Source organism: Aythya fuligula, chromosome 14, assembly GCF_009819795.1.
Source record: "Aythya fuligula isolate bAytFul2 chromosome 14, bAytFul2.pri, whole genome shotgun sequence".
NCBI lineage: Eukaryota > Metazoa > Chordata > Aves > Anseriformes > Anatidae > Aythya > Aythya fuligula.
Genome location: NC_045572.1, coordinates 16919319 through 16945474, shown reverse-complemented (window position 1 = coordinate 16945474; position 26156 = coordinate 16919319). Strand labels below are relative to the sequence as shown.

Genomic DNA, 26156 nt, shown 5'->3' with positions numbered 1-26156 from the left:
TTTGGCAGGCGGTTCCTCCCCCGAGCTGACGGGGATGCAGGCAGCATCTCAAGGTGGCTCTTGGAGCTCGCGTTAAGCCCCCTCGGTCTGTGCCGTAGGTTCTGTTTCCTGTGAATGTGCACACAGCAGGAGGACGAGCAGGAAGGCTGCTTCTCGCTGGCAGGGCTCCCAGATATTCTTGGCGTCGCGGAGCCGAACTTGTGTCATCGCTGTGGCCCTGTTTGAACAGAAATCAGGGAGTGCTGGGGCAACAGGAAGGCGCAACCTGTGCGCACACGAGCGGGGCGAGGGCAGAGCCCCGCCGGGGAGCGGCTGCCACATCGGAGGGGCACTCAGCGCAGTCCCCTTCGCCTCCCCACTGTCCCCCTGTGTCCCCTCTGCTCCCCCAGGGCCCCAGCAAGCCCTGGCAGCGCTGTGTGGTGCAGGGCCACGGCTGGCTGTGCGTGGAGCTGCTGCCTGTTGGCCCCACGGAGCTGCCCCAGCATCTCCGGGAGGAACTGCAGGGCTGCTGGGGTCGTGCGGTGCCCTTCGTGTCCTGGCTCCGTGACAGCCCCAAGGATGGTGCTGCTCCACGGCAGAAGGGAGCAGGAGGCACCCAAAAGGTCAGCTCGCAGGGAGCATCCCAGAGACGAGCGGGCTGCTGCGAGCTTGTGCCAAAATATTGGTGCTGCTGAGCCAGAGCGCAAAGCCAAGCGGTGCCCGGCAGCGCCTGTGGGATGGGGGCACAACCCTGCCCTCCGCTCCCCTCAGCCCCCACTGATCCCAACGGGGCTGTGGGCACCTTCCAGAAACCCCAGGGGATAAAGGGAGTGACTCCAGCAAAGGGATTAACCCGACCCTGGCAGTGCAGCCCCACGGGAGCCTCCTGGACGTCTCCCCCCGTGGCTGCCCAGCACGGGGAGGGCTCGTGGCAGCGGCGACGTTGCTCCCGGCGCTGCAGCGACCAGCACACGGTGTTCTGCAGCTCCAGGCCGGGCTGAGGCCGGGCTTCCTTCCCTCCTTCCCTCCTTCCCTCGGCCGCCGAGGCGGGCTGGCTGTTGACTCATCAGCAGCTTCCCTTGGGCTTTGCTGCAGAAGGGGCAGGCGGGATGCTGCAGCGGTTTGTGTAGCTCTTGGAGCAGCGCTGTTGTTTTAACATCAGCTGCCTTCTCTTTTTTTTTTTTCTTTTTTTTTTTGCCTTCTCTTTTTTTTTTTTTTTTTCATCCCCTCCGGCTCATGCTGAAAAATGTGTGAGCTCAGGGCTCGCAGCCGGCCCGGTGGCGATTTTACAAAGGGCTCCTTCTCGGGTCCCCCGGCCCCGCTCTGCGGCTGACCGTCTGGAGGCTGTGCTCCTCTCCAGAAGTCCGGGCACGCTTCCCTTTCAAGATCTGAGGCTTGGGTCTGATCAAAAGGAACACAAACCCCATCTGCGCCGGGCCCCAACGTGGAGGCCACAAGCCCTGGGGGATGTGAGTGGGGAGAGGAAGGCCGGCTGGCTCCGTGGCCGTGGTGGGGATGGAGACAGCCAGGCTGACCCGGGGCTCAGGAGCTGGCCCACGGCGCTTGCTTGGTGGAGAAGAGCAAAAAAGAAGCCCCAAATTCCCCAGTAATGAAACCTCAGCGGGCTGCCTGTGTGACGCTGCTGCTGGGAAGGAGAGGGTTGAGTGCTGGTCAGCTCCTACAGCCCCACAGGGGGCTGCTCACGCCCCGTCAGGTCCTGCTGAGCTGGGTTCGTGTCGGGAGCTGCAGGTCTGCTGGAGCTGTGGGATTTGGGGTCTTTACTGCCCATTACTTTTGGTCGTTTCGTAGCGTGCAGCTGGGCAAAATAGCAGCAACTCTGATCGCTGCTGCTTGCAGCTGTAATTAAATCCCCTCGTGGTGATCAGTGCGCCCAGCGTCCCCGTGAACCATACAAGAAACTCGCTCTCGGGTGCTCCTCGTGGAGCTGGGAGGACCAGGACAGGGGGAGCTGTGGTGGGCACCTAAATCCATGGGATTTAGGTGAAATTTGCAGTTCTGAGGCAAGCTGAGGCAGTGGAGGCAGCGTGCCCCCGGTGTCCTACTGGGGAGGAGCTGGGAGCTTTGGGTTTTTTTCAGTGCGTTTGGAGAGGCTCTGGGAAAGGCAGCAGGGCACGGGTGGCTTGGCAGCAGCGTGGATGGTGGAAGGGCCGGCAGACGGATCCCTCCTGGTGCTGTGCTGCTCAGCCCCGTGCCCTCACCTTCCCTGCGAGCCCCCGGTGCTCAGCTCCCTCGGCAGGAGCAGGGGTGGCCACGAGGATCCCCGGGCTGGTGGCCCCGCAGGGCTCAGAGCCACGGCAGGTGCAGGGCTCTGCTCTCCGGCAGTAGGTGGATCCAAAGCAAAGTGGGGCTGTTTGCATTGCTGAAATAATTGTGGAAGCATTATCTGGCCGGGCTAATTAACTCCAGATGCTTTAACGTTAGCAGTTTGGCTGGAGCTGCGTGAAGAAGCACCGGGTTTGGTCCTTTTTATCTCGAGAAGACGCGCGCTCAAGTGTCCCTGCCTTTGCTAGCAGCGATTCCAAGACTTCCAGGACCTGGATGGGATGGAGCAGAGCATCGGTGACCTGTGGCTGTGTCTGGCACACAGCCCTGGGCTCTGATGGGGAGGAGAAGTGGGGAGAGCAGTGCTGGGATGCCAGAGGGATGCTCCAGGTGCACCAGAAGCAGCGTGCACCTTCTCCTCGCAGCCCAGATACCACCTCTGGGCTTTTTGGGGGGTCCCGCAGCTCTGTGCGGGGCTCTGCAGCTCTCCTGCTGCATCCCAGCACTTGTTTACTGCCACTCTCCCCCTCTCTGCTTAGGAATTATTTTCTGGGCACCGACTCGGAGCCGAGACCTAAATAATTCATCCGTTGAGCTGAGTCTCGGCGAGGTTCAGCCTGGAATATGAACGTGAGGAAGGCAGGGGCATCAGCGCGCTGCTCTCTGCCCGGTCTGCGGGGTATCGGGCTTCTTACACGGTGATAAACAGCTCAGGAAGGAAATTGGAAAAGCTGCCCGGGTTTACCAAGATGGCTGTTTAGTGCCTCCTGTTCCCTTGTTTTCCTCTCTTTAACACATCAAAGAGGAGTGAATCACTTTCCCCTTAGAGGACTGCTTTATTCCAGGGGCCTGGCAGGACCCACTCTGGTCACAGGCTGTTGTTGGAGGAGGCTTTAGCTGGAGAAGGGGCAAGGGGGTGTTTTTCTAATTGCACCTGTTAATTGCAGCTCGGAGCCCCAGCTAAATTTCTCTGCGAGTCTCTGAACCTGCCTGCAGCCTGTGAGGGGCCACCCCACCCCACCCCATCCCTTGTGCTTCGTAAGGAAATAGGGTTCTCGGGGGGGGGGGGGATTTGCAAACCCAGGCAGCCAGACCCAGATGGGGCCAGGGAGCCAAAACCGAGGATTTTCCCTTGCAAATGCTCTCAGGGCCGATGTTTGGAATCGGCTCTGCCTGGAAAGCGCCGCGAGCCCAGAGTTTAGCAGGGAAAAGCAGCAGCCGAAGGGATGGCGGGGGGGCAGCCGCACCGCGCCGGGCTGGTACCTCCCTGCCAGGGGACACCGGGGTCCCTGCCACCTCGGGGGCGTCCCTGGCACCTCGGCGGGGTCCCTGGCACCTCGGGGGGGTCCCTGGCACATCAGGGGGGTCCCTGGCACCTCGGGGGGGTCCCTGGCAGCCCTGGTGCAGGACCCCACGCGATGCGCATGGTGCGCAGCCACATTACGTCAGCTGCAGCCACCCTCACTGGCTGCTGGTACCCGGAGGGCAGGACGATGCTGTGAGCAGCATTAACCCTTCCCGAGCACCCGGGGTAGCACAAAGGGACCTCGGTGGCGCCGAGCGATGGCCACAGCGGTGTTTGTGCAGCCGGGGGGGGGATTTCTGGGCGTGGGGGGTTGTGGTAGAGGAGCTTGGCACGTCTTCCCGGGGCCAAATCCAGATTCAGAGCTGCATCAAGCGTTTTGCCATGCCGAGGGGGTTGGAGCAAGCTGTTTGCTCGAGGCAGAAGGAAGGATAAGCTTTTTAGGGGAGGTGACAAGTGAAAAGGGAAAACGTTGCAGTCCTGCACTGCAGTGGAAATTCGGTGAGCTGGGGACCCCAGGGTTTGGGACCTCCGTGGGTCCACCACGTGCAGCAGCAGCAGCAGAGACAAACTGTGGGGTTATATGGGGCTGTGTGCTTGAGTGTGGATGTCCGAGGCAAAGGTTGTTACCTGCAGCAAGTTTTTTTTGCCAGGACCATGCTTGTTACAGGAGCTGACACCAGCAGAGCCTGCCCGTGGCAGCCGAGGGTTCCCATTCCCCACCTCTGCCCCCCGGAGCTGATCCTGTGCCCGCAGCCCCTGTTTTGTACACGAGCACAATTTTGGGTTTGCAGCAGTGGTTGCCAATTCTTGAGGGGTTTTGGCTCCAGCAGCCGGTCAGGAAATCCTGCAAATCCTTATTTTTCTGGGCACAGCGGGGCCGGCTGAGAACAGGGCACACATCCCGTGGTGGGTTGGGAACAACAGGTTTTGGGGACAGCGGCTCCTCCATGGGACTGGCCGCCTCCAGGGGTTCAGCTCCATGCCCCAGGTTTCACTTTTACCCTCTGGTTTTGGGTTTCTTCCCATCCTATCACCTGTGGTGCCTGCAGCATCGTCTCCTGAGGGCACAGCCACCCGTGGGCACCAGCACCTGCCTCCTGGAGGTGCTGGGAAGCCGCTCGCCCAGCCGGTCCCTGCCATTTTCAGGTGGAAAGAGGGGCAAAAGCTGGTCCCGAGTATGCTGAGGATCCCAAATCCCTGTGTGTGGTGGCAGCCCTCATTGCCACGAGCTGTTCACCCCCTCTGCCCCTCTCCCCGGCACCAGCAGGCTCCTTCCCCAACCCCTCACGCCCCGCTCCGCCGTTCAGCAGCGCCAGCGCTTACAGAATCTGTGAGCTTAAGTTCATAAGAAGATTGGGCATCTGGCCCGAGGAGCCCGCGAGATGCTGTTTTAATAAACAGCGAAGGAAAATTGTCCCTTTAAATCGCAGAGCGCCTTTTGGAAGTTGGAGTGTGCCGCAGGAGAATTCCCCCGCGAGCAGAGCTGGCAGTAAGAGCGGTATCAGCATCCTCTGAAGGTTGCTGGCAGAATTATCTTTCCACTGACTTTCCTAAGCTGATTTATTTATGGACACTGGACCAGACTAATTTAGACTGGAATGTAGGTAGCGAGAAGAGGACTGACTAAAGCCTTCGTTGTGATAAAACGGAGCGCTCTGAGAGCGAAACGCTGCTCGGGATGGTTTATTATTTCTATCTGGCATATTAAAAGGGAGAATGTAGAGAAAAAAAAGCATTCTCCCTTCAGCCAGCTGAAGCATTCAGTTTACAGAGATGATGAGCCATGGGAATTCGCCGAGTGTGTTTTATTGCCGCATCATCTCCTGGGATGGATGCGATCCCCGGGAGCGCTGGGGTCCTCTTACTCCTTTCCCTCGAGTGCCCTTGAGGCTCGCTTGCAGCCTCGTGGCCTCGGGCTTGTTGTGCTGTTCAGCCCGATCCCAATTTTCACCCCTCGTTGAAACAAGCTCCGGATTGATGCCGATCCTTCTGAAATGCCGTGCCTCTGGCTGGCTGAATGGGGGTGACCCTGGGACACCAGCTCTGGCCGGGCGAGAAGAGGCTTCTCCTGCAGCTGCGTCCCCGTGGTGGTGCCGTGCGGGGTCTGCAAGGGTCCCACTCTCATCTCTGCCATCTCACCTCGGTAAAAGGGGCTTTTTTGCCCGGGTACACCCCTAGGCCTGGCACAGAGCTGTCCGCTCGGGGTGTTTGAAAGCTGCTGTGGTGCCAGTGCAGCGCCGGTCAGCTCTGCGGCCGTGCTCCTCGCTCCTCCAGCATTTTCGTTTCCTGCTTCAGCATGGTGTGTCCTCTGCCCACCTTCCCGCTTTGGAGCGCATGAAGCATTCCTGGGGCCTGCTATGAGTCACCCCGGCCTCGTGATGCTTCCCGTTCCCAGCCAGGGGTCACGCTCGGTGCTTTCTCTTCTCTTGACACCCCCTGCGCACCGCGGAGCCTCTCTGAGCCTCAGGATCCTGCCTTGTCTGGGTGTTTCCTGCCACATCTTGCTACACGAAGCCGTTTCTCTGTGCCACCACCCTCTCATTTAGGGTGAGAGGTGGCTTGGGGCACCTTGGGGCACACTCTTGCCTGGTAGCCTCTTTGAACAGAGCCCGGAGATGAAAAGCCAAAGCAGCAAAACTCTGTAAGAACAGGAAAAATCCCCCAGAGATGCCCAAAGTTCCCTTTGTGCTGTGGAAATCTCTGCGGGGCTGGCCCCAAGGGTGGCTGTAAGGCCAGTGCCTGGTGTGCCCAGGGCATGGTGCTTTGCAAAACCGACCTGGAGCTGGCTCACAGAGGGAGGGTTTCAGTTCTGCTGGCACCAAGGGCCCCGGAGTATTTTAGGGGGCTGGGAGCTCCTTGGAGGAGAGTCCTGAAGCTCGATAGCAGCACGCCCGGTTTCAGTGTTATTACTGCTGTCTGCATTAAATACAGGCTTTCCCGAATCCCCAAGCCCTGTCCTAGATTACAGTCGGCTCATTTTAAAATCTGGGGACTCAGAGATGTGTTTTCCCGGCCTTATTTTCAGATCCTGAGCTGAGGTTTGGAGATGTCCCCGGGGCCTTGAGGCATATCTTTATTTCCAATTTGCTGGCGGGGAATGTAAAGCAGAAAGAGGCTGATCGCTTTGCCGAGGGTCAGGCAGCAAGCAGCCAGAAAAGCTCCACGACCCCGGCCCCAAAGGCTGTGCGGGTGCAGGAGCAGGGCCGGACCCTCAGGCTTTGCCCAGCCGGGTTTCCAAGCACAGAAGCCACCGGGAAGGGACGAGGTGGAGCAGCACGTTGCTGTGCTCCTATTTTCCTGCGTGTTCCTTTGCAACATTTTCCTGTGTCCCCACGCGTGCTGTCGCAGCGCTCCAAGCCATCGCTCTGGCTGTCGGGGGATGCTTTCCTTGCCAGGCATCCTGGTTGTGTCCCAGCCAGTCAGTGGTAGTGGGAAAACTGTCGTGGGGAAAGGGAAGTTACTCGTAATTGAAATAATTCGGAAGGATGACGGATGGAGAAGGGGGCTGACCCTTCAGGGGGATTTTTATTATGGTTTGCCAAGTGGCGGTCCCACAGCCTCGTCATGCAGGTGCTGTTGTGGTGTGTGAGCGGGGACAGGCTCTCCGTGTGGCTTCATGGTGCTGGAACCAGGCTAAAAACATCCAGCCCAGCCACGGCTCCTTGCAGTATCCCAGGCAGGGGGCTGGAAGCAGATCCTGGTGTCAGAGGGGCCGGGCACGGTGCCTCGCTGGGCTGGGGAGCCCGTGGGAGGGCGGCCGATTAGTGGTAGGGGACCAATTTGGGGGAGAGGAATAGGCTGAGGCAGGCGGAGGCAGGGGCCAGCGGAACAACCCCTTGATTCCCAGACCAGTGCAAACAAATTCACCTGCATCGTGTGCTCAGGTGCTCGTTTAAGCCTCCGCACAGGCACTTTGTGGCAGCTTCCCCCATCAGCGCTCCTTGAGGTGCTGGGGGCCGTGCCGACCTCGTGGCCGTCGCCATCGCGGTGCTGTGCAGCTGGAGCAGACAGAAAACTCCTAGCCCATGGGAACCCGCAGGCATTTATCAAAGTCAGGAGTGGCTATTTGTCTGCTTTTACATGTTTTTTTTCTCTTGGACAGCAGCAGAACTGTTCCCGAAAAGCTGAGCCCGAGCCGTTTGTTTTGGTGCCGTGTCCTGTTTACCCTGGCACGCAGCGAGCCCTCCCCTTCTCGTGCGCGGCAGCTGCACAGCCCCGCTACCAGCGGCGAGAAATATTTTCCCTCTGGGGGAAGCAGCCCCTGACCCCTCACACACCCCAGAGGTCCCCTCCTCTTCTCTAAGACCCAGCAGTGGACGCTCTGCAGGCACTCGCTGCTGCTTCCCTTCCCGTTTTCAGCAGCTCCTCGCCTCCCTCCCGCCTCAAGATGTGCTTGAGTCAGGCTGTCGGTGCCGTGACTGCACCCTCCGTGGCAAGAAACAGGCCCCCGGGCTTTTGGGAGGCTTTTGGGAGCTGTGGCTCTTTCTCAACCTCTCCTTTCCTTCCAGGATCATTCCCCAGCTGGAGAACTCGCCTTCGCCGGTTTCGCCGAGCAGCCTGCCCGGCTCGGAGATTTCGGAAGCCACAAGGACATACTTGCAGGGAGTGAGCCGCTACGACCTGGACGAGCTCGATGCCTGCTGGTTGGAGCTGGTTAACATGGAGCTCAAGGAGATGGGTAAGCACCACGGCCATTTCTCCTCCTGCCTGGGCTGCCTGCAGAGCGGGCACGAGGACTTTTAAGTCATCTTGTGGCAGAAAAGGCCTTGAGGAAGCAACCTCTGTTTGGCTCTCCAGAAGAGGTTACGCAGATTGCACGGGGTCTTGAGCACGTTGAATTGCCTCTTGCTCGCCTCAGGGCTTTGGGACGTGGTGAGAAGAGCAGAGCAAAGCAGACGGTGGTGGAGCAGAGCAGCGTGCAGGTGGCACAGGGTCCTGCTGTGCAGAACCAGCAGATCCAGGGCACTCACAGCCGGGCTGTTGGTGACCATGGTCACCTGTGTGCTCCCTGCAGGAGGGAGCTGTTAAGTCAGGGTGGGCACCACAACCCCGACTCGTCCCCCCTGGGCTGACCAGATCTGCAACTGGACAGGGGGAGCCAGAGGAGGGAGGTTTCCCACTCCAAACCTCAGATTCTCTTAAGTGCTGCTCCTGGGTTTTCTCTCCCTTCCCGGCTGTCTTTAAATACCACAGCATAGTGTTGCCAGCTCTTACACGACCGCACATTTTTACATCCATTAGTGCTGGGTGCAGGTAACTGGGCTGGGAATTTGGCCCCCGGCGCTTTGCTTAGCATGGTCTGTTGGGCAGATAGCTTGGCACAGGCACTTGGGCGTGCGGTGCTGCCAGACCGTGGAGGGATTTTCCAGTCCTTGGTAGGGGAGGGCTGCTGCCGTGGGGTTGCTGCTGCACAGGTACGAGTGACAGAGTGATAAAACATTCGCATTTTGAGCGCAGTGAAAGCTGAAACGTGCCTGCACGGAGCCTTACTCCCGGCTGCAAAGGTCTTCGAGGGTGGCACAGAGCACGTCAGCGAGTGCTGGAGCAGACAGGATCGTGCACTGCTGGAGGGGATGGAGCTCGGGGTTGCGGAGATGAAATCCTCCCTTCTAGCCACTTCCCCCTTGCACGAACTTCATACGTCTCCAGAAAGGCAAGCGGGCAGAGATTTGGCTCCTCCGGCTCCGGCGGGTTAAATTTGGCTCGCTTTATTATTTCTTCAAAGTATTCACTTACAGACGCAGTGCCTAAATGGTTTTCAGATGGGGAGCCTCCGCGCTGATTGATCGCTCGAAGGCTGAGCCGAGCCCGGTGCCGCCGCATGGGGGGGAAGCAGGCGGCGATGCTCGGGGGGCCAGATGTGTGCCGGCCGCATCCTTCCCCTGCTCGCAGGTACCGAGCCGTGGCACCAAGAGGCTCTTGGCTCTGCCAGCAGCAGTGCTGGATTTAGGGTGGATTTATGGGGGGAGCCTGAGCATCATCCCAGCCGCCGGTGCCCAGTTGGGTGGCACCATGTGCCTGGGGGCGCGCAGCAGCCACCGATGCCCTCTGCGATTTTGAGCAAGCTGCATTTTAGTTCCTGCAGCTCCCTGCCATTTATCAGGCTGTAAGCTTTCACAAGGACAGTCCTTTTGGGGGGGGGTGTGTACAGCACCGGGCTGGATGGGACCACGGTGTCTGATGAAGCCCCCAAGTCCTCTGTAATAACCCACCGCAGATGGCAAGAACAAACCCCGGGGGACTGCAGCAAGGAGGCTCACTGTCCATCAGCAGATTCTCCAGTCCATTTCTGTTGCTGAAAGAGCGCTGTAATTGCTGTCTGAGCCTTAAATATGCTGGCAGCTTGGGAAAACTGTTTGCTGTGTGAAATCCACTGCGAACGCCGCAGCCCGCAGCAGCGAGTGAGCTCACCCCGTCCCCTGGTGTCCCCACCTCTCCACCAGGGCTGGCTCCAGAGCACTTTCTGCAGGTTTTCACCTGTTTCACACAGGTTTTGGTGGGTTTTGGTTTAATTTTTTTTGCCCAGGCGACACGTTTTTCTGTCAATATAGCTGATAGGTTTTGGTGTACGTAGAGGAGGGGTGTTGGAGGTGGGTCTGCCAGGGCTCTGTACTAAGCTCCCTTGGTCAGAACAGCAAATCCATCACTGGTCACCTCCTGGGCCTTGCTGGGCTGGAGCCTCAGCCTCCTCGGCATCGTACAGGGACGGATCTGTGCTTCTGGTCCACAACAGGGCAGGGACGTGGGGCTTGTGCCCTTCAGCACCTAATCCAGAAGACCGAGCGCGCACAGGTTGGCCTGGAGGTGGCCCATAAATAGCGCTTTCTCCCGGAAGCCCTCGCCGTTAACGACACGCTGAGATTTCCAAACGAGCTCTGCTAATCTCCGAGATCATTAACGTGACTTAACTGGGGAACGGCTGCCTGGCCTCCTGTTCGGAGCAGTCAGAAGTTATCTCCCGGCGTGGAGCAGGAGTTTACATTCCTCCCGGGCGTTCGGCTGAGCCGCTGTCATTGGGCAGTGCCTGGGCACAGTGTGTCATCCTCCAAATATTCAGTGACAGGGAAGGAGCCTGATCTCTGACTGGCTCTGGAGGGGTGGTGGGGAGGAGAGCTGGAAAACACCTATTAGCTCACCCCGAGCCGTGCTGCTCCTAGCACACAGCACATGCCTTTTCCAGTCCTTTTTAGGTCACCCCCGAGATGGAATTTTATCACCGGGATCAGATAAAGCTCCAGATAGCTCTGGTGATCCGCAGCCTGCTGCTGCTCCCCGGGTGAGGTGGGCAGCCTCTCCCGTTCCCAAAAGCAGGAGCTGCTCCGTGTGAAGCTTGCAGTGGCTTTCACCCCTGCCCGCTGACGTGTTGCAGTAGCTGGGGGCTGTGCCTGGGAGAAAGGCACTGCTGGAAGGAGATGAAATCAATGTTTAAGCAAGCCTGAATGTTTTATCTGTTGCTGCTGCGATAGGAGACGGTGAAAGGAGTGGGTCTTGAAGATGTCTGAGTGAAACCCCGGAGCAGATTTATGCACATGTCACCCCCGGCAGCGCAGAGGGAAGCCATGCCATTAAGTCTTCATTTTTTTTAAATTAAGATTTGATGCTGTATTCGGCGATCTCCACTAAACCCAAAGCTGTTGTAAGAGTGGGGCTAGACAGACTTCAAAGGCCTGGGCCGAACGATCCCTTTGCAGTGATCGGCACTTCATAAAAACACACGGAAAATCCTCAAGAAATTGCTAAAAACGGTGCCGGAATCAATTTTGCTGAAGGCAGAATACGAGCTTCTCAGTCTTCCCTTGACTTAATCCATATGGTGTATGCTGCTCACATATGCCCACCACAGTTTCTATCTTGGGAGCTGGAGGTGTTCCTGTTATTTTATGGCAGGAACATGCAAAGGTCACATTTATTGCTTTTGAAGCTCCGGGGGGAATTCATCACCGCATACTTGAGATCTGTCTGTGTGCTAATTAGATCATACCTCCCTCGGTGGAGGTGAGGTTGGTCAAGTAGGCACGGAATAAACCCGAGGCAGTGCAGGAACCCCGGGGAAGCCGCTCTCCTCCGAGCAGAGCCAGATATATGGGCTGGGGAGCCAGGAGGCCAGAGGCTGCCCCAAACCGACACATCGCTCCCGATGGTGTTCAGGGTGCACCAGAGGCACCTCTCTGAGGTAAAGCAGCGCCCAGGGGGCAGATTTGGGGCTTTTCTCAGCCACCCCGGTGGTGTCAGGGACAAGGATTCGCCTGGCTGCTACTGTCCTTGGGCGCTCCTGGGGGGACCATTTGGGGTAAGACAACCAAATTGTAACCCAGGCTCACACAATGGTCCAGATATGATAATAGCCCTGGCCTTTACGTTATCTTAAAGCAAGGAAAACCAGAAACATTTTCAGTAGCGGCTCCACAGGCCGTGGGGCAGAGGTGAAAACACCCCCAAGCCTCTGGAAAGAAACCTGAGGTTATTTAACTCCTGTTCGAAGCAAAGCAGTGCTGAGGGGCGGAGGAGCAGGGCTGGAGATCAGCAGCAGCACGGCGAGCTCCAGGCGTGTTGCTGCCACCTTTTCCAGCCCTGCCAGCCTCCCTCAGCCCCTGGCAGCAATTGCAGCAGATCCCAGAGCTCCTGCGGGTTTGCTGCCGGCTGCAGCAAGGAGGCTTTCAGCAGGAGCGCTCCAGGACAGCGCTGTCAGCGCGGAGCATCACTGGAGGGAGACGGCAGATCAGAAAGTGGCTTCTAAAACATTTTGTCATCATCTGAAATTCGAGAAATAATTGATGTCGGTGGGTGGCACAAAGGGTGATAATTGGTTCCTGTAAATCTCAGTGCATTAGCAGGCTGGGTTTGTAACAGAATAGCTGCAAGTTTCACTGCCTGTGTTCAGCTCCTGCAGGCTGTATGCTGCTCTTGGGTTCGCTGGTCCCAATTTCTGGTAAGGCTCCGTTTATAAATAACGCTGATAAAAGATGAACGTGGTTGCCACATCTCCCTGACGTGCCGTGGGCAGGGGCTGCAGGCTCAGGACAGCACGGCGCTGGCTGTCCCTGGGTGAGCAGGACCTGGCAGCCTTTTGCTCTCAGTTTTTCAAAGAGACGGACCAACATCATCTCACAAGTGCTTTTTTCCCCTTCATTTTTCTTTAAAAAGGAATGGTAATTTTGCTCCTGTACTTTTTTTTTTTTTTTTTTTTTCCCCAGAAAAATAGACTCGGAGGTTTATAGCTTGTGAATCAACTAATGGCCCAGCCTGCAGCCCTGATGATTGTTTGTTCATGAGCTGTTTTATCTCCAGGTATACTCCACAGGCTAAAAGGATTTATTGTTTCAGTAAATTGATTTCAGTGGAGTGCAGTTTAGTCAGAAATAGGTCTCTGTTTTGTGAAAGGTGGCTCTCCAGCTATTTTTTCTCCCTGCACTGAGTAGGCTCAAACCGGGATAAAGAGTAGCTGAGAATTCATTTAGCGGGAGAATATTGCTCCTTCATGCCACATAAATTACAGTGCTGCAGAAATAATTACACCGGAGGACGGCGTCGTGTGCAGGAGTGTGCCTGGGGATGCTCGGCTGGGCCGGGCTGCGCCCTGCTCGGGGGCGAGGGAGGGAGCCCAGGGAGGCTCCTCTGGGTGCTGGGCCACCCCGTGGGCTTTGGGGAGGTGGTCCCGGGGTGTTTGGTGTCTTCCCAGGGCTGATGCTGATCCCCAGGGACCTAGGAGGCAGCAGGAGCCAGGAGAGAGCATCACTTGCTGGGGGAGAGGATGAAAAGAGGCTCATCCCCGAGGTTTGGAAGGGGATAATGAGCCAATTCCCACTTCTGTGCCTCATAGCCGATAGCCTGAGAGCCCCAGCTTCATAAATGCCTTCCAAGAGCTTTGTCTTCCTCTGTCACGCCGGGTGCCACCTCTGTTGGGTGCGTTTCAGCAGCCTGGTGTGTCCCCCTGCCACCCGTACTGAACCCCTATGGGCTGGGAGACCTGCGGGGTTTGGTGAGCTTCACAGCCACGTCCCCACATTATAGTTGTTCCTATGAAACGTGGCCTGTGGTGGGCACAGAGGGGTTCTGCAGGGATCCACACGGAAACCAGTCACGGTTACTGGGTCAGCGTTGGTGGCAGGAGGGCCTGGGAGGCTCCTGGAAGGGGCGCTGGGACGTGGAGCCTTCTGTTGTGCTGGTGCTGGGAGCATGGCTCCACGTCACAACAGCGGTGAGAGATGAAATCCTCACCTCCAGCCACGTCCCTCCTGATCAGAAACTGTGAGAAATCAGCAGTGACATTGCCCTTCTTCTGGGGAAGCCCCCAAAAAGCTTCGTTTTCTCCCCCACCTTTTATACGAGACCCTGCCATACCTTAGCCAAGTGCAGACACCTTTCTCTTGCTCAGCCCTTCAAGTCCACAGCCCTGATTTTGGTCTCAAGGACACAGTTGTGACCTGGGGCTCGTTCCTTGGTCTTCTTCAGCTGGAGTTATCGGTGTAGCCAAGGTCTGAGTCTGGGTCTTTGCCCATCGCTCCCAGGGCAGGTAATGGTGGCACAGCTGGGTACAGCACGGGTGGTGTTTTGGTGGAGTGTTTCTTGTTTTTGCCATTTGGCCGGCCACAATCAATACGGACAGTGTTTTCTCAGCCAAAAAAATGACAATTTTATGAATGGAGTTTAATAGCCGTAACTTTCTATGATGCAGAAAGAGATAAATGGAGCTCGAATGGAAAAAGAACTTCACCCTCAGGCCCCATTGTTCAGTGTTTCATAAGCGATTAATCGCTTCATCCCCATCAAGTGCAATTGTCAATTCAATAAGCTCCGAGGTATCCTGAATGGCACTTGGCAAACGAATTCCTAATGTAATTACATCTAAACGGAGTGTGAGAGCGTGTGAGCGGGAGGAGGCAGGGATCCATCCTCCTCCGTGTAGCAGCGGGGCGAGCACTGCCTTGCGTCCAACGCGCTTGAAGGCGGCTTCTCTGCACCTGATGCGGAATGGGAGCTGTGCAGGAGGCAGGTTGGTGTCTGTGGGGTTTGTGCTTTCCACCAGAGCCTGAAATATTGAAGGAATGGGATGGGAAATAGTAGATTTGATGGGATTTGAACAGGGTTTGAAACGCTGGCTGAGAGCTCTATGCTTTAACGCTGGCATAAAGTCGTGAGACGAAGGCTTGGGTTGCTCCTACAGCAAGGACATCACGGTGGGGAGTTTATAAGGGACACCACCAAGGCAAAAGCCATGGTGCTGGCATCCCGGTGCAGCTCCACGCTCCTCCCCAGCTCCTCCAGGAGCCCAGGGCACCGTGTGCGGGTCGGGGGCTCCGCAGGGCTCCACGCTCACTGCTGGGGCTCGTGGCTCCCAAAACAGGCCCGGCCGGGCCGCTCGGCGTGTTGCAGCACGGCAGCCCCGGCGCTTGAAAGGGCTGCGATAGGGAGCAGCGCTGCCTGCCCGAGATGGGATCTCAGCCCCGACACAGACACGTGAAATGCCAGGCTAGACGTCTGCACAGACTTGTCAAGCCAAGGGAAACCCTGCCAAGGCGAAACGTTGGGGAAGATCTGAAAGAGGCAGACAATGGTGTGCTTGCTTGCCGCTCTCGCCTGCGGGTCTCTTTTCCCCTTGACAGAGATTTTTTGGCGGGTTGGTGGCCAGCAGGGAAAGGAGCAGCTCCGTGGCCTCATCCCACAGGGGAGCTTGCCCCTGAGCCCAGCGAGGCTCCTCCAACACTCCCTAAATACCTGCTGGCACCACTACGTCCTCAAGCCTTGCTTTCCTGCTCTGTAACCAAGACATTGCCTCCTGTAGCCTTACAAGAAGACAGGTAGCAGGTGTCCTGCCATCACAGGACAGTGATGTGTGGCGGTGGCACAGTGTGACCCTGCTGGACACTGTGCTGATGTTGTGCTGGGTACAGGATGCCACGAACCCTGCCGAGGGAGTCCTTGCTGCCTGGGGGGGCCTGGAGCACCCTGCCCTTGTTATAAATATGCAAAAAGTGTGAGGGCTGCACGGCTTTCACTTGTTTCCACTAAAGGTCCTGATACAGGAGCAATAAAACACAGCACAGCGGGTCTGAGCCCCTGCCCCGGGTCTGACCTGGTGCTACTGCACCCAGGCGGTGAAAAACCTCTTGTTTGTCCTCAGCTCCAGCCTTTGGCTTCGGTTTTACAGTTCCATTCAATTGGCCTTGTAAGGGTCAATTTTCACAGTCTTCACAATTAAAGCATTGACTTGGCGTTGCCAGAGCTTGTCTTGAGCCCTCGCTGCGGAAAGCATCTCTGCAAAACTTGTCTCCTTGAACATTTAAGCTGTCAGACCTAATTATCCGCATTGGTTCAGCTGAATGGCTTTCGTTCCTCTCAGCCAGCAGCGATATTTCGTTACTGTCTATGAAACATAAACTGTAGCCCGCGTTAGGAGTAGACCTTTTCTGAATCACAGGTCTTATCGCTGCTGTGGATTCGGAGCTTCGGTTCGAGCTGAAGGCTCCGATGCATCCCCGTCCTTCTCTGCCTTGTGCCTTGCAGAAAAGCCCGAGCTGGACGAGATCACCCTGGAGAGAGTGCTGGAGGAGCTGGAGACCATGTGCTACGAGAACATGAACATCGCCATCGAGACGGAGGAGGGGCTGGGCATCGAGTACGACGAGGACGTGGTGTGCGACGTGTGCCGCTCGCCGGAGGGGGAGGACGGCAACGAGATGGTGTTCTGCGACAAGTGCAACGTCTGCGTGCACCAGGTGAGCAGCACGCTGAGAAACACCTCCCGGGGCTTCCCGCGAGCTCGGCGTGCCCCCTGCTCCTTACTCCCTCATCCCTGTGGTTTCTTTACGCCTCCCCTTCCATCCGTGCGCTTTTTTTTTCCCTGCCTGCACCAAGCTGCGCCCGTGGGCTCTTCAGCACCCAGGGGTGAGCAGCACGGGCGCAGAGCCACGCTGGCTCTCCTCCACGGCACTGACTGCAGCATGATGTCAGGCAGGAGGACCTTCCAGCTCCACTGGATGCGTTGTCTCACATCACAGGGCTCCTGTCCCAGCCTCCCTGCCGTATGAGCGCAGGGTTTCATTTCACTTCGCTGCCTGGAGGAAAATATTTTATTTTTAGAACTGAGCGTAAACGCTTCGAGCTGGAGGGAATGGGGAAGAGCAGCAGCAGGGAGCCGTGTCTGTGGGCTCCGTGTGCACTGCGAGAGGGGAAGTATTCACCGGGAGGAGCTGGGCAGGCAGTGCAGAGCATCCCTGTCTGTGGGGTCCCATGGGGAGGTTTTGCTGGGTGTGCTCCCGTGGGGAGCGCAGGAACAGGGCCCTCGGGTGCCAGCATCAGCCCCAGGGCTTGGGGAGCCCGGAGCAGAGCTCCTCTTCCATCTCCTCTCTGTGAAAAGTCTTTGTTTTTTTTTTGTATTTTTTCTTTCCTTTTTTTCCTCTATTTGCTCATCCTTTGGGCAGCTTTTCCATCAGCATTTCCTGGAGGTGGGAGAGCGCTGGAGATATGTATAGTTGGGAGAGGTGGGTGTTTTGAATGGTTTCCATCAGTGAATCAGATTCCACAAAATACCAGGGCGATTTGGGGATGGTTTTTTTGGGGGGTTGGGGTGTTTGTTTCTAGATTTAACAGCTGCTGAAAGAAACGGGAGATTTTCCCCTGGGTTTGGGCAGCACGGTCAGGTCCAAAGCCCACTGTCTGCCCGTAAGCTGTCAGGGATCCCATCTCTTTACTCTCAAAGCCACAAATTCAGAGCCTCAGATGAGAAGGGCTGCGCTCAGCCACACGTGCTGGGGTTACAGTGCTGGAAGGGATCGCCGCGATCATCTCATCTGCATAACACCAGCCCTGAGACTTGCAATTAATTAATTCCGGCGAAGCGCATCTTGCAGAAAACACGGGCAACCTTCATTTAAAAATTTTCAGGGAGGAGGAATCCTCCCCCCCGCCGCTAAATTGCTCTGGTTCATTGCTCTCAGGGTGGAAATGTCGCGCTTGTGTCAAGCGTGGAAGTGATCCAGCTCCAGCCCGGCCCCGCAGCCCTCCCCAAATTCCCCTTCCCTGGCGTGGGGCCACGGCTGCGCCCTCCCCGCGACAGGTCCCGACCCGACAGCTCTGCTCTGCATCCTCCCCGGCCTTTGGGCATCCCGCCCAGTGTAAAAAAAAATAATAAATAAATATTATTTATTTGCATGGGTTAAATAACAGAGAGCATGGGTAAATAACAGAGCCAAGACTCTGCTAGAGATGCATACCTGGGGATAGTTCCTGCTGGCCCTTGTGTTTTGGGATCGGTCTGCCGTGTTATTCTCCTAGGAATACTTAGCAGGCTGGTTTTGGCTGGTACCAGATCAGGTGTTTTGTAGAAATCTGTTGCAGGGAGGATTTATCTGTCCGATTGGAGGTGCTGGGAATCACACAGTTAAGCCTCTGTCAACCATGTAGACCTGCAGCAATCGTAGTACCTCCTTTAATTCTTGATTTTCCCAGTAATCTGTTCACAAAGGGGCTTTTCCCCTTGGAAATCACTGCTTTTGGAGTCCATTTATGTTTGGGGAAAGCTAAAGTCATGTTATGAAGTCTTTTTTTTTGCCATGAGCAGGCACATTTCCCATGCTCACACACCTCCCCGTGTCCCTCTGCTCCATCCCTGCCAGCACGGGCAGGAACACTGTGCTGGTGCCCTGCAGCAGCAGGACCAAAAGCTGTTCTTTTTTAGAGTAAACTTCCAAAAGTGGAGCTGACAAGTGTGGGAAGGAGCTCGCAGCCAGCGCAGTGGAGTGGTGAGGGTCCCTATCGGCACTGCCTGCGCGCTGCCTTCTGGACGGGCATCAGAGCCGCCACAGGCAGAACTAATTACATCCCCTCCTAAAATAGTGACACAGGCACGAGCTTCTCCTCTGCTCTCAGCAACACTCGGTGCTGTGAGACTTCCAGCAGCCCTGTTTCGTGGCCAAGGCAGCAGTTGTCTGCCGCTCTTTTAAAACTCTTTAAGTGAAAGTTATGGGGACCTGCCGGCTACAGACTGTCTAGTTTTAGTGGTAGCTGTTTAATACAGTTGTAAGTTACTGCTGAAGTGGAAGGCATTTTATCATCGTCACTACACGACCCAGCTTATCATTTGGCTCTTGCCCAAGTAGGGGAGAGAAGTTTTTATTAAGCCCTTTGGCTGCGTTATCGCAGCAGGTCTGGTGGCTCCGCAGGCAACCAGGGCATTGTCAGAGTCCTTTTGTTCCCTTCTGCCTCCCACTCTCTTGGCCATCGATTTGTCCTCGTGTCCTTTGGCTTTACCCATCCTTCAATGCTCCTCCCTTCTGATTTATATTCATTACTGCCCAGTTTCCCCTTTTTACCTTTACGCAGTTATTTTCGCTTCCCCTTTGGGCCGTGCTGGGTTTTTACCCAGCGTGGCCGTCTTTCTCAATCGTGGGGCTGTGGCTTCGCAGCCCTCATCTCCCCACGAGGTTTTCTCAGCGCATTCGTCCCCCCGTGCCACACATGATGGGTCATTTAAGAGGCAAGGCTGCTCCCATTTGGGCTGCTCTTAAATCCTCTCTGCAGCTGATTGCAGCCCGTTTGCTCCCCCCGTTTGCCGGCGCTGCTGCTGCTGCTTGGCAGGATCCGAAGCACGTTTGTGTACTTAGCATTTAATTAAAGCCCAGGACAGATTGATACGGCGTGAGTATCCGCGGGACAATAAGGAAGGTAGCAAGGAAGGAAGAATTTAAACTGGCTGCTTTGATTGCAGAGCTGCTTCGTGTCTGCTTTCTGTTAGTAGACGCCCAGCTGCCGCGGCAATAAGCCAGCGGTAGTTAAAAATGGCCAGGGGAAGGAGCAGGTCCCTCTGTGCTGCGGGAGGAGGATGCTCGGCCCGGGATGATCGTACTAACCAACTTCCCTCCGTCTGTGCAGGCGTGTTACGGCATCCTGAAGGTCCCCATCGGCAGCTGGCTGTGCCGCACCTGCGCCCTCGGCGTCCAGCCCAAGTGTCTGCTGTGCCCCAAGAGAGGGGGAGCGCTGAAGCCCACTCGCAGCGGGACAAAATGGGTCCACGTTAGCTGTGCCTTATGGATACCTGAAGTAAGTAAGGTGTTTTCCAGCCTCCTCTTGAAAAACCACCGGGCACGGAGCCGTCTGCCAGGTCTGAGCCTGGAATATCTGTGGGTGATCCGAATTGCAGTCGCAGTTTGGCTCACCGAGCCCTGCCGGGGTCAGAGGCACGCTGCCCGTCGGTCACCAGGCCGTGGGTTTAATTAGCAGCCAAGCTGCATCCCATTAAGGGAGGAGGCTGCGGGGTGCAAGCTGCTGCCCTGCTCGCAGGGAGCGCCCGTGCTCCCCAAGGAGAGGTGACGTTGGAACAATTTGTCAAGTGTCGCCTTGTCCTCCGGTGGTGTGAAGTGCAAAGAGGAACAGTGGGGAGGTGAGGACTTGCCAGCATCCAGAACGGCAGGAAAGAGAAAATACAAGCTCAGATTGGCAGGCGGGTGGGTACAAAAGAAAGGCCAGAGCATCGTGCTGCTCCCCAGTGTCCTCAGAGCCCAGTGCTGAGGGGCCTCAGCACCCAGCCAGGGCTGAGGGGCACCCATGGCACCGACAGGTCCCTGGGTAGGATAATGCAGATTGCCTCTGCCTGTCTGAGATACACAGCAACATCAGTTCAGAGAAAACACCAGCATAAATGTTTCCTTCCATTTTCTCCATATTTGTGTTCTTTTTCTCTCCCAAATAGCAAGTGACCTGAAAAACAACAAATACAAACCCAGCCCTCATTCTGACTGCCAGGAGTATCTCCTGGAGCAGATTTGGGACAGTAACAGGTATTGACTCTGTCTTCTCTTTCGTGCCCAGGTTAGCATTGGATGTCCTGAAAAAATGGAACCCATTACGAAGATCTCCCACATCCCAGCAAACAGATGGGCTCTGTCCTGCAGCCTCTGCAAGGAGTGCACCGGGACCTGTATTCAGGTACGTGAATCGGCCCCGAGGAAACCCAGACCCCGCGGCTGTGCCTTCAGTGGCCGCCAGAGATTCACGAGCTGTTGGTGGACGAGATCCAGCCGAGGTGTGTTCCGGCTCTGAGTCCCAGGAACAGACCTAACAGGGAGCTTGAGCCCCAGTCAGACGTCAGGTGGTGTTTGCAGTCATTTCACACACTGAGCGCCAGGAATCCAGATGAACTTTCTTTGCATAACACAGCGATGTTGCTGTAGTGACACTAATTACCGGGACTACAGGCGACCTTGGTTTGAAGTCAGGAACTTGCAGTGGAAGGGCTTGGCATAGCTGCCAGGAACCTGCAACACTCAGGAGATTTTAAAGCCCCAGCATTTCCCAAGCCGGTGGGGTTGGATGTGAGGGGGCCATCAGGAAGCCCCAGGTTCAGGCGGCCCCCCCAAGCCTACCAGCTTGCAAAATAGAGCGTTTAGTGCATATTACATTCCCACATGTTCTCCTGTTTGGCCACACCTAAGCAAACCACCGCAGACATCTGATTTCCTGCTCTTCCCCCGGCAGCAGCCTGCTGGCGAGGGGGCGAGGCTTTCGCATGTGAGACTACAAGCAAGGCGCCTGCGACAAAGCAGGGAAGAGCTTTTGGGGCTATGAAAAGGAGCAGGAGCAGAAGCTCCGGGTCAAAACGGTGGTGAGGGAACACGTGGGGAGCTTTGCTGGGTCACTCAGCAAATTCCCTGCTGTGCCCTGCCCCGGGCAGTCTCTGGGGACCAGACGGGGATCTGCAGCTGTGCGGTGCCGGTGCCTCTGCTTTCGTTGGCAGCCCCGACGTGGAAGCAGTCTTGGCATGCAGAGGGGGCATGGAATAGCCATTAAGCTTTGAAAAATTGGGAGAAAGTTTTGGACGGGTACCAATCCCAGCTAAGCAGCTCCTGCACAGCGCTGGGAGCTGCGCTGCAGGGGTGGGGGCTTGGGGCAGCGAATTTGGGACCAGAGCAGCTGGCTGGTGGCAGGAGGGTGACGGGAGCAGGGCTGCAGGCTCCGCTGTTGATGTGCCTGCCTCAGGTTTCATGCTTTAAAGAGAGCTCTTTAAAAGCAATCCCCCTAGCTCGAAATGAAGCCTCGCAATACTTCTTTAAATCCCCAGCGTTGACTCACTTCTTTTTTGATGGTTCTGGGTGGATCTGCTTATTCACCCTGCCAGATGGAGATACTGTGTCATAGCAGCAACTGCTTTCAAAGAACGGAAGGGCAAGGAGAGGAGGCAAACAGGCTTGGCAGCATCAAGGAGAATTCAGCTTCTCCAAGACTTCATCCTCGCAGCAGCAGCATCACACGTTAGCAGCACAGTGCCTGGGACTGAATGGATTTGCATTAAAGGTCACCTGAAACGGAACAGGAGCTTTATTGTCCGGCGTGCCAGCAGCTAGCAGTTTATAAGCCTTCGTGAGGATGTCCCCACTGTCACACCAGTGCTCTCAGGATGGTTTTGCTTCAAGGGAAAAGGGGAAGAAAAAAAAAAAAAAAAAAGCAGGCAGTGCCTTTGTTTGAGGATTTAAGGAGTACATCAGCGAGCTCACCCGTAGATAAATAAACAGGCTCCATCCCCATCGGAGGCAGAGAGCTCTGTTTTGAGAGCTTATGTTTATGGAGCATAGTTCTGATTAGTGCCTGTTTATACAGGTGTAATCTAACCACCTTTGTCAGCGTTTTAGGTTCGTGACACAGCTCTGAAAGGAGAGGGTTGTTTTCTGGTAGAGCACTTAGCTCTTGGCAGCAGGAGCTGATGCTCCAGGTGCCTGCAGGCAGGGGAAGGTCGGCCGCTGCTCCCAGGACGGGTTTTTCCCAGTGGCCGGGCAGAGCTGGGCTTGGCTGATGGACCAAGCAGAGCTTCAGAAGAGCTGTCACTTGGGCAGAGACAAATAAGAAGCGTTTCTGCACAGGCACCAAGGTTTTGTGCATTAGGGTATCTGTCCCTATCCGGATTTGACCACGAAAGCAAACCCATGAAGGGCTCCCTGCACCTCCCCAAGCCCCTGACATTGCTGCTTGCACATCACTGCTTCCCCTGTGTCTTTGTGAACCCGGCGCCGCCGTGATCAAGGCAGAGCTCCCTTGTGCTGGGCAGCAGCGATACAGCCCCGAACGTGCACTTCTCCCTTCTCCTCCGAGGGGAAATAATGACTTCATGGTGGTTCTTGTGGTCAGACATCAGGAGGTGCCAAAGAGCGTTCAGTATCCAGCAGGAATTTTCTTGTTTGCATTGCTGAACTGAAACAGAGAGTGCCAGGAGCCGGCTCCTGCGCAGCCCAAGTCCCGACGTGCCCGCGGTGAGGAGGACCCGGCGCCCTCCTCGCTGGGAAAAGCAACGGGCTCCTGCTACAGGAGCTTCCTCCCAGGGCGTTTGCGATGCTGGAGCTGCATATCTCAGCTGAAAGGCACCGCCGGGATCCAGACCAGCTGCGGTCACTAAAAATCATCTGGTAGTTCTTGTGCGGGTGCAGAAGTGTCATGTCTGATGGCTTGGCCGGGGTTCAGCACGGGTAATTAGTTTTTCCTTCCTAAATTTCCCTTGCCGTTCTGTTGGAGTAGCCACTTCCTTCCACTTCAGCCCCCGGACTGCTGCACAGCACCGCTGTGAGCTGCTAAAACAGCTGCTGGGCTTCACGGTCAGCAGCGTGCGAATTTCACTGGCAAATAAAACCGTCCCGCCACTTCTCCCCGCTAAGAGTGCTTTAGGACTCATTAGCAGCCCACATCAATCTCTGGTGCAGGTTTCGCCATCTCAGGACTGGCTTTGGGCATGGATTTGCCTCTGCCTGGCCGAGGAGCAGCGCGTTTTGAAGGCCTCGAGCGGAAGGCACCGCGAGACGAGGTGGCACCATCGATGGCGGAGCAGATTCGGGGCCTGCAGCGGTTCGTGCGCCCGTTTTTGAACCATTTTGTGGTGCGTGGCAGAGCCCTGCCTGCCCCCTGCGGACACCGGGTCTGTGCTGTGCCCACCGGAGCTGGATGGGGCCCTCGGTTCTCCTGTGGGCTCCTGCGAGGCCCTGGGGTGGCTGCCTCTGCCCAGGTGCCTCCCCCTGTTGCCATCAGCCGAGCTGCCTCGGTATTTTCCATTTGCATTTCGGGCACGGTTTCTGACAACTGCTGCTTGCCATCTGTCGGAGGAGGAATGCAGGCCGGGTGGCGCTCGCTTTGCTTTTATTCCTGAGGTGCTCTGATCCTCGCTGCTGCTGCCGTGGCTTGGGCAGGGCCCGTGGCTGTCCCCAGCTCAGCTCCCCGCATCTTTGAGGTGCTGTCCCCTTCCTCAGAGGTGTTTATGCACACAGCAGCACGAAGGGATCTCCTCGATGATTTAGAGCACCCCTAGCTAAAAGCCAGCACGTGATATATGGGCTCTTCGGAAAGCCCTCAGCTGCCTTCACAAGCAGCTCCAGGCTGGAGCTAGGAGCAAACGGGGCGTGTTTAAATAGGGAGAGGGCTTAATAAACCACCTGCATTTCGTGCCTGCGGGTGGGGATGTGTGTGTGGCTGGACACTGCTGGAGCAGGCGGTGCTTGCAGGACAGTCCCGGGGATGCTGAGCCCCATCCCTGGCTCCATCAACCCAGAGGATTTGGTGCCCAGCACCCGGGGCTGTGCTGGTGCCGCTCGGGGGCTGGCCCCGCTCTCCCCGCTGCTTTCGGAGGCTTTGGAGCAGGCCGTGGAAGCAGAGGACTCGGACACCGCTTGCCAATGCTTTTCTTGGCCCCGGCAGCAAGCGCGAGGCTCCTGCTTTCATAAGCAGCAGCGGCGGCTTCGTAAACAAAGTTGAGGGAAAATCTCGCAAAGCGGCCGTGTCAAAAGTTCAGGCGCTCGGTGACAGCGCAGCAGAACGGATTCGGGGCTGCCGGGACCAAACTAAAAGCAGTCGAACTTTTCCCCAGCTACCACCAGCATTTTTTTTTTTACTTTTATTTTGGAGAACTGAAGTGTGGTGGAGCCTCGGCGTGGTCAGCCAGGCCAGGGCTGTGCCCTGCTGCCCCACGAGAGCAATCACCAAAATGCGGTGCCTGCAGCAATCGGCCCCTTAAAATGTCTCTTTATGGCAGTTTAACTGCGCGTTAGGAGCTGGAACAGACTGATTTCGTATGGGTTATGGCTGAAATAATTACCTGACACTGAGCCATTAAAAAGCAGTTAATGAACGGAGGGGAACGTGCTGAGGTGGGTACGGGCACCGCTGGCTGTAGGCGGTTTTTGTCTGTAGGAGACCGGGCTGGGTTCTGCTGTCTGTGGGGTCGGGGTAACTGGAGCATCAGGTAAGTCAGGGAAATTGTCAAAAATGTCATCTGATACAGGTTTGACAACAGTCCAGCCATTCTAAAAGTTAATTTTGTGACTATACAAAGTGTATCTGTGCTGTATATGGTGAACTTCCTCCTTTTTTTTTCCTTTTTTTTTTTTTTTTTTTTTCTAATGGGGCTAATTAGGATCTGTGTAATTTCCAGAAGAAAAAGGCACCGTGCTCCGGGAGCATCGCCTGCTTCTGACAAAGCACATTCACTAGCACACCTTGACACCCGTGTGCTCATTAAAAATGGCATTTTGGCTTCGGGTGCGGTAAAGGAGCAGAGCAGGTTAAGGGATTGGGTGAAGTACAGGCGGAGATCTCTCAGAATAAATCGGCTGGCAGGCTTTGAGCCGCCCGCTGCCTGGGGCTGCTGATGTGTGTTGGTGAAAGAACTGCTGGAAGCTCCTTTTGGGGTCAGGGGAAGATAACCAGGCCCAGAACGGTGCCGCAGGTAGGGTGGGAAGGGGCCCGGTGATGTCTGCTGAGCCCTGGGCTTCTTCTGCTTGGCTTTTTGGTGTCCAGCTTCACGGGTGTGCATGCTCTGGGCGGCACCTCCAGTCTGCCACGAGCAGTAAACGTTTTGGGGCACCCCGCGGGTGCCTGTCCCTCAGCCCTGTCCCTGTCCCCGCAGTGCTCCATGCCCGCCTGCGTCACCGCGTTCCACGTCACCTGCGCCTTCGACCACAACCTCGACATGCGGACTATTTTAGCGGACAACGACGAAGTGAAGTTCAAGTCCTTCTGCCTGGAGCACAGCGCCGGGGCCACCAAACTGCCCGAGGAGGCACGGACAGAGCCCGACCAGGCCCAGCTGGACTTGGAGAAGGTGACGCTGCGGAAGCAGAAGCTCCAGCAGCTGGAGGAGGACTTCTACGAGCTGGTGAAGCCTTCGGAGGTGGCGGAGAACCTCGACCTGAGCGAATCGCTGGTGGATTTCGTCTATCAGTACTGGAAGCTGAAGAGGAAAGCCAACTCCAACAAACCGCTGCTGACACCAAAAACGGATGAGGTGGACAACTTGGCTCAGCAGGAGCAGGACGTTCTCTACCGACGCTTGAAGCTCTTCACGCACCTCAGGCAAGACCTGGAGAGGGTGAGTACAGCGTTCCCCCTAACGCCGTGCCCGTACGCCCCATCAGGGCTGCTCTGATGTGCCCTGGTGCCTATAGACAGGCCGAGCCCCGTTCCCTGCTGCTTCAGTCTTGCCTTAACGATTGCTTCCCTTCATCTGGAGCTCTGCTCCTCTCCCTGCTGCTTGTCCCCGGGCTCGCCCTTTGAAACGGGATGAAATGGCCCAAGCATGGAGCAGCCAGTCCGCTGCTGTGTGGGATCAGTGCTGCTGAAA

At 56.5% G+C, this 26156-nt stretch overlaps 1 protein-coding gene across 2 annotated transcripts in view; it reads left to right on the top strand.

Moving 5' to 3' along the window:
* Positions 1-26156, top strand: part of JADE2 (jade family PHD finger 2) — a 57512-nt gene that overhangs the window by 21418 nt on the left and 9938 nt on the right. For both annotated transcript variants that reach the window (XM_032196912.1, XM_032196911.1), the window contains exons 5-9: positions 8077-8246; positions 16073-16284; positions 19439-19606; positions 20375-20491; positions 25443-25904. In XM_032196912.1, coding sequence (XP_032052803.1) covers positions 8077-8246; positions 16073-16284; positions 19439-19606; positions 20375-20491; positions 25443-25904 — 1129 coding nt within the window. The remainder of the gene's footprint in view (positions 1-8076; positions 8247-16072; positions 16285-19438; positions 19607-20374; positions 20492-25442; positions 25905-26156) is intronic.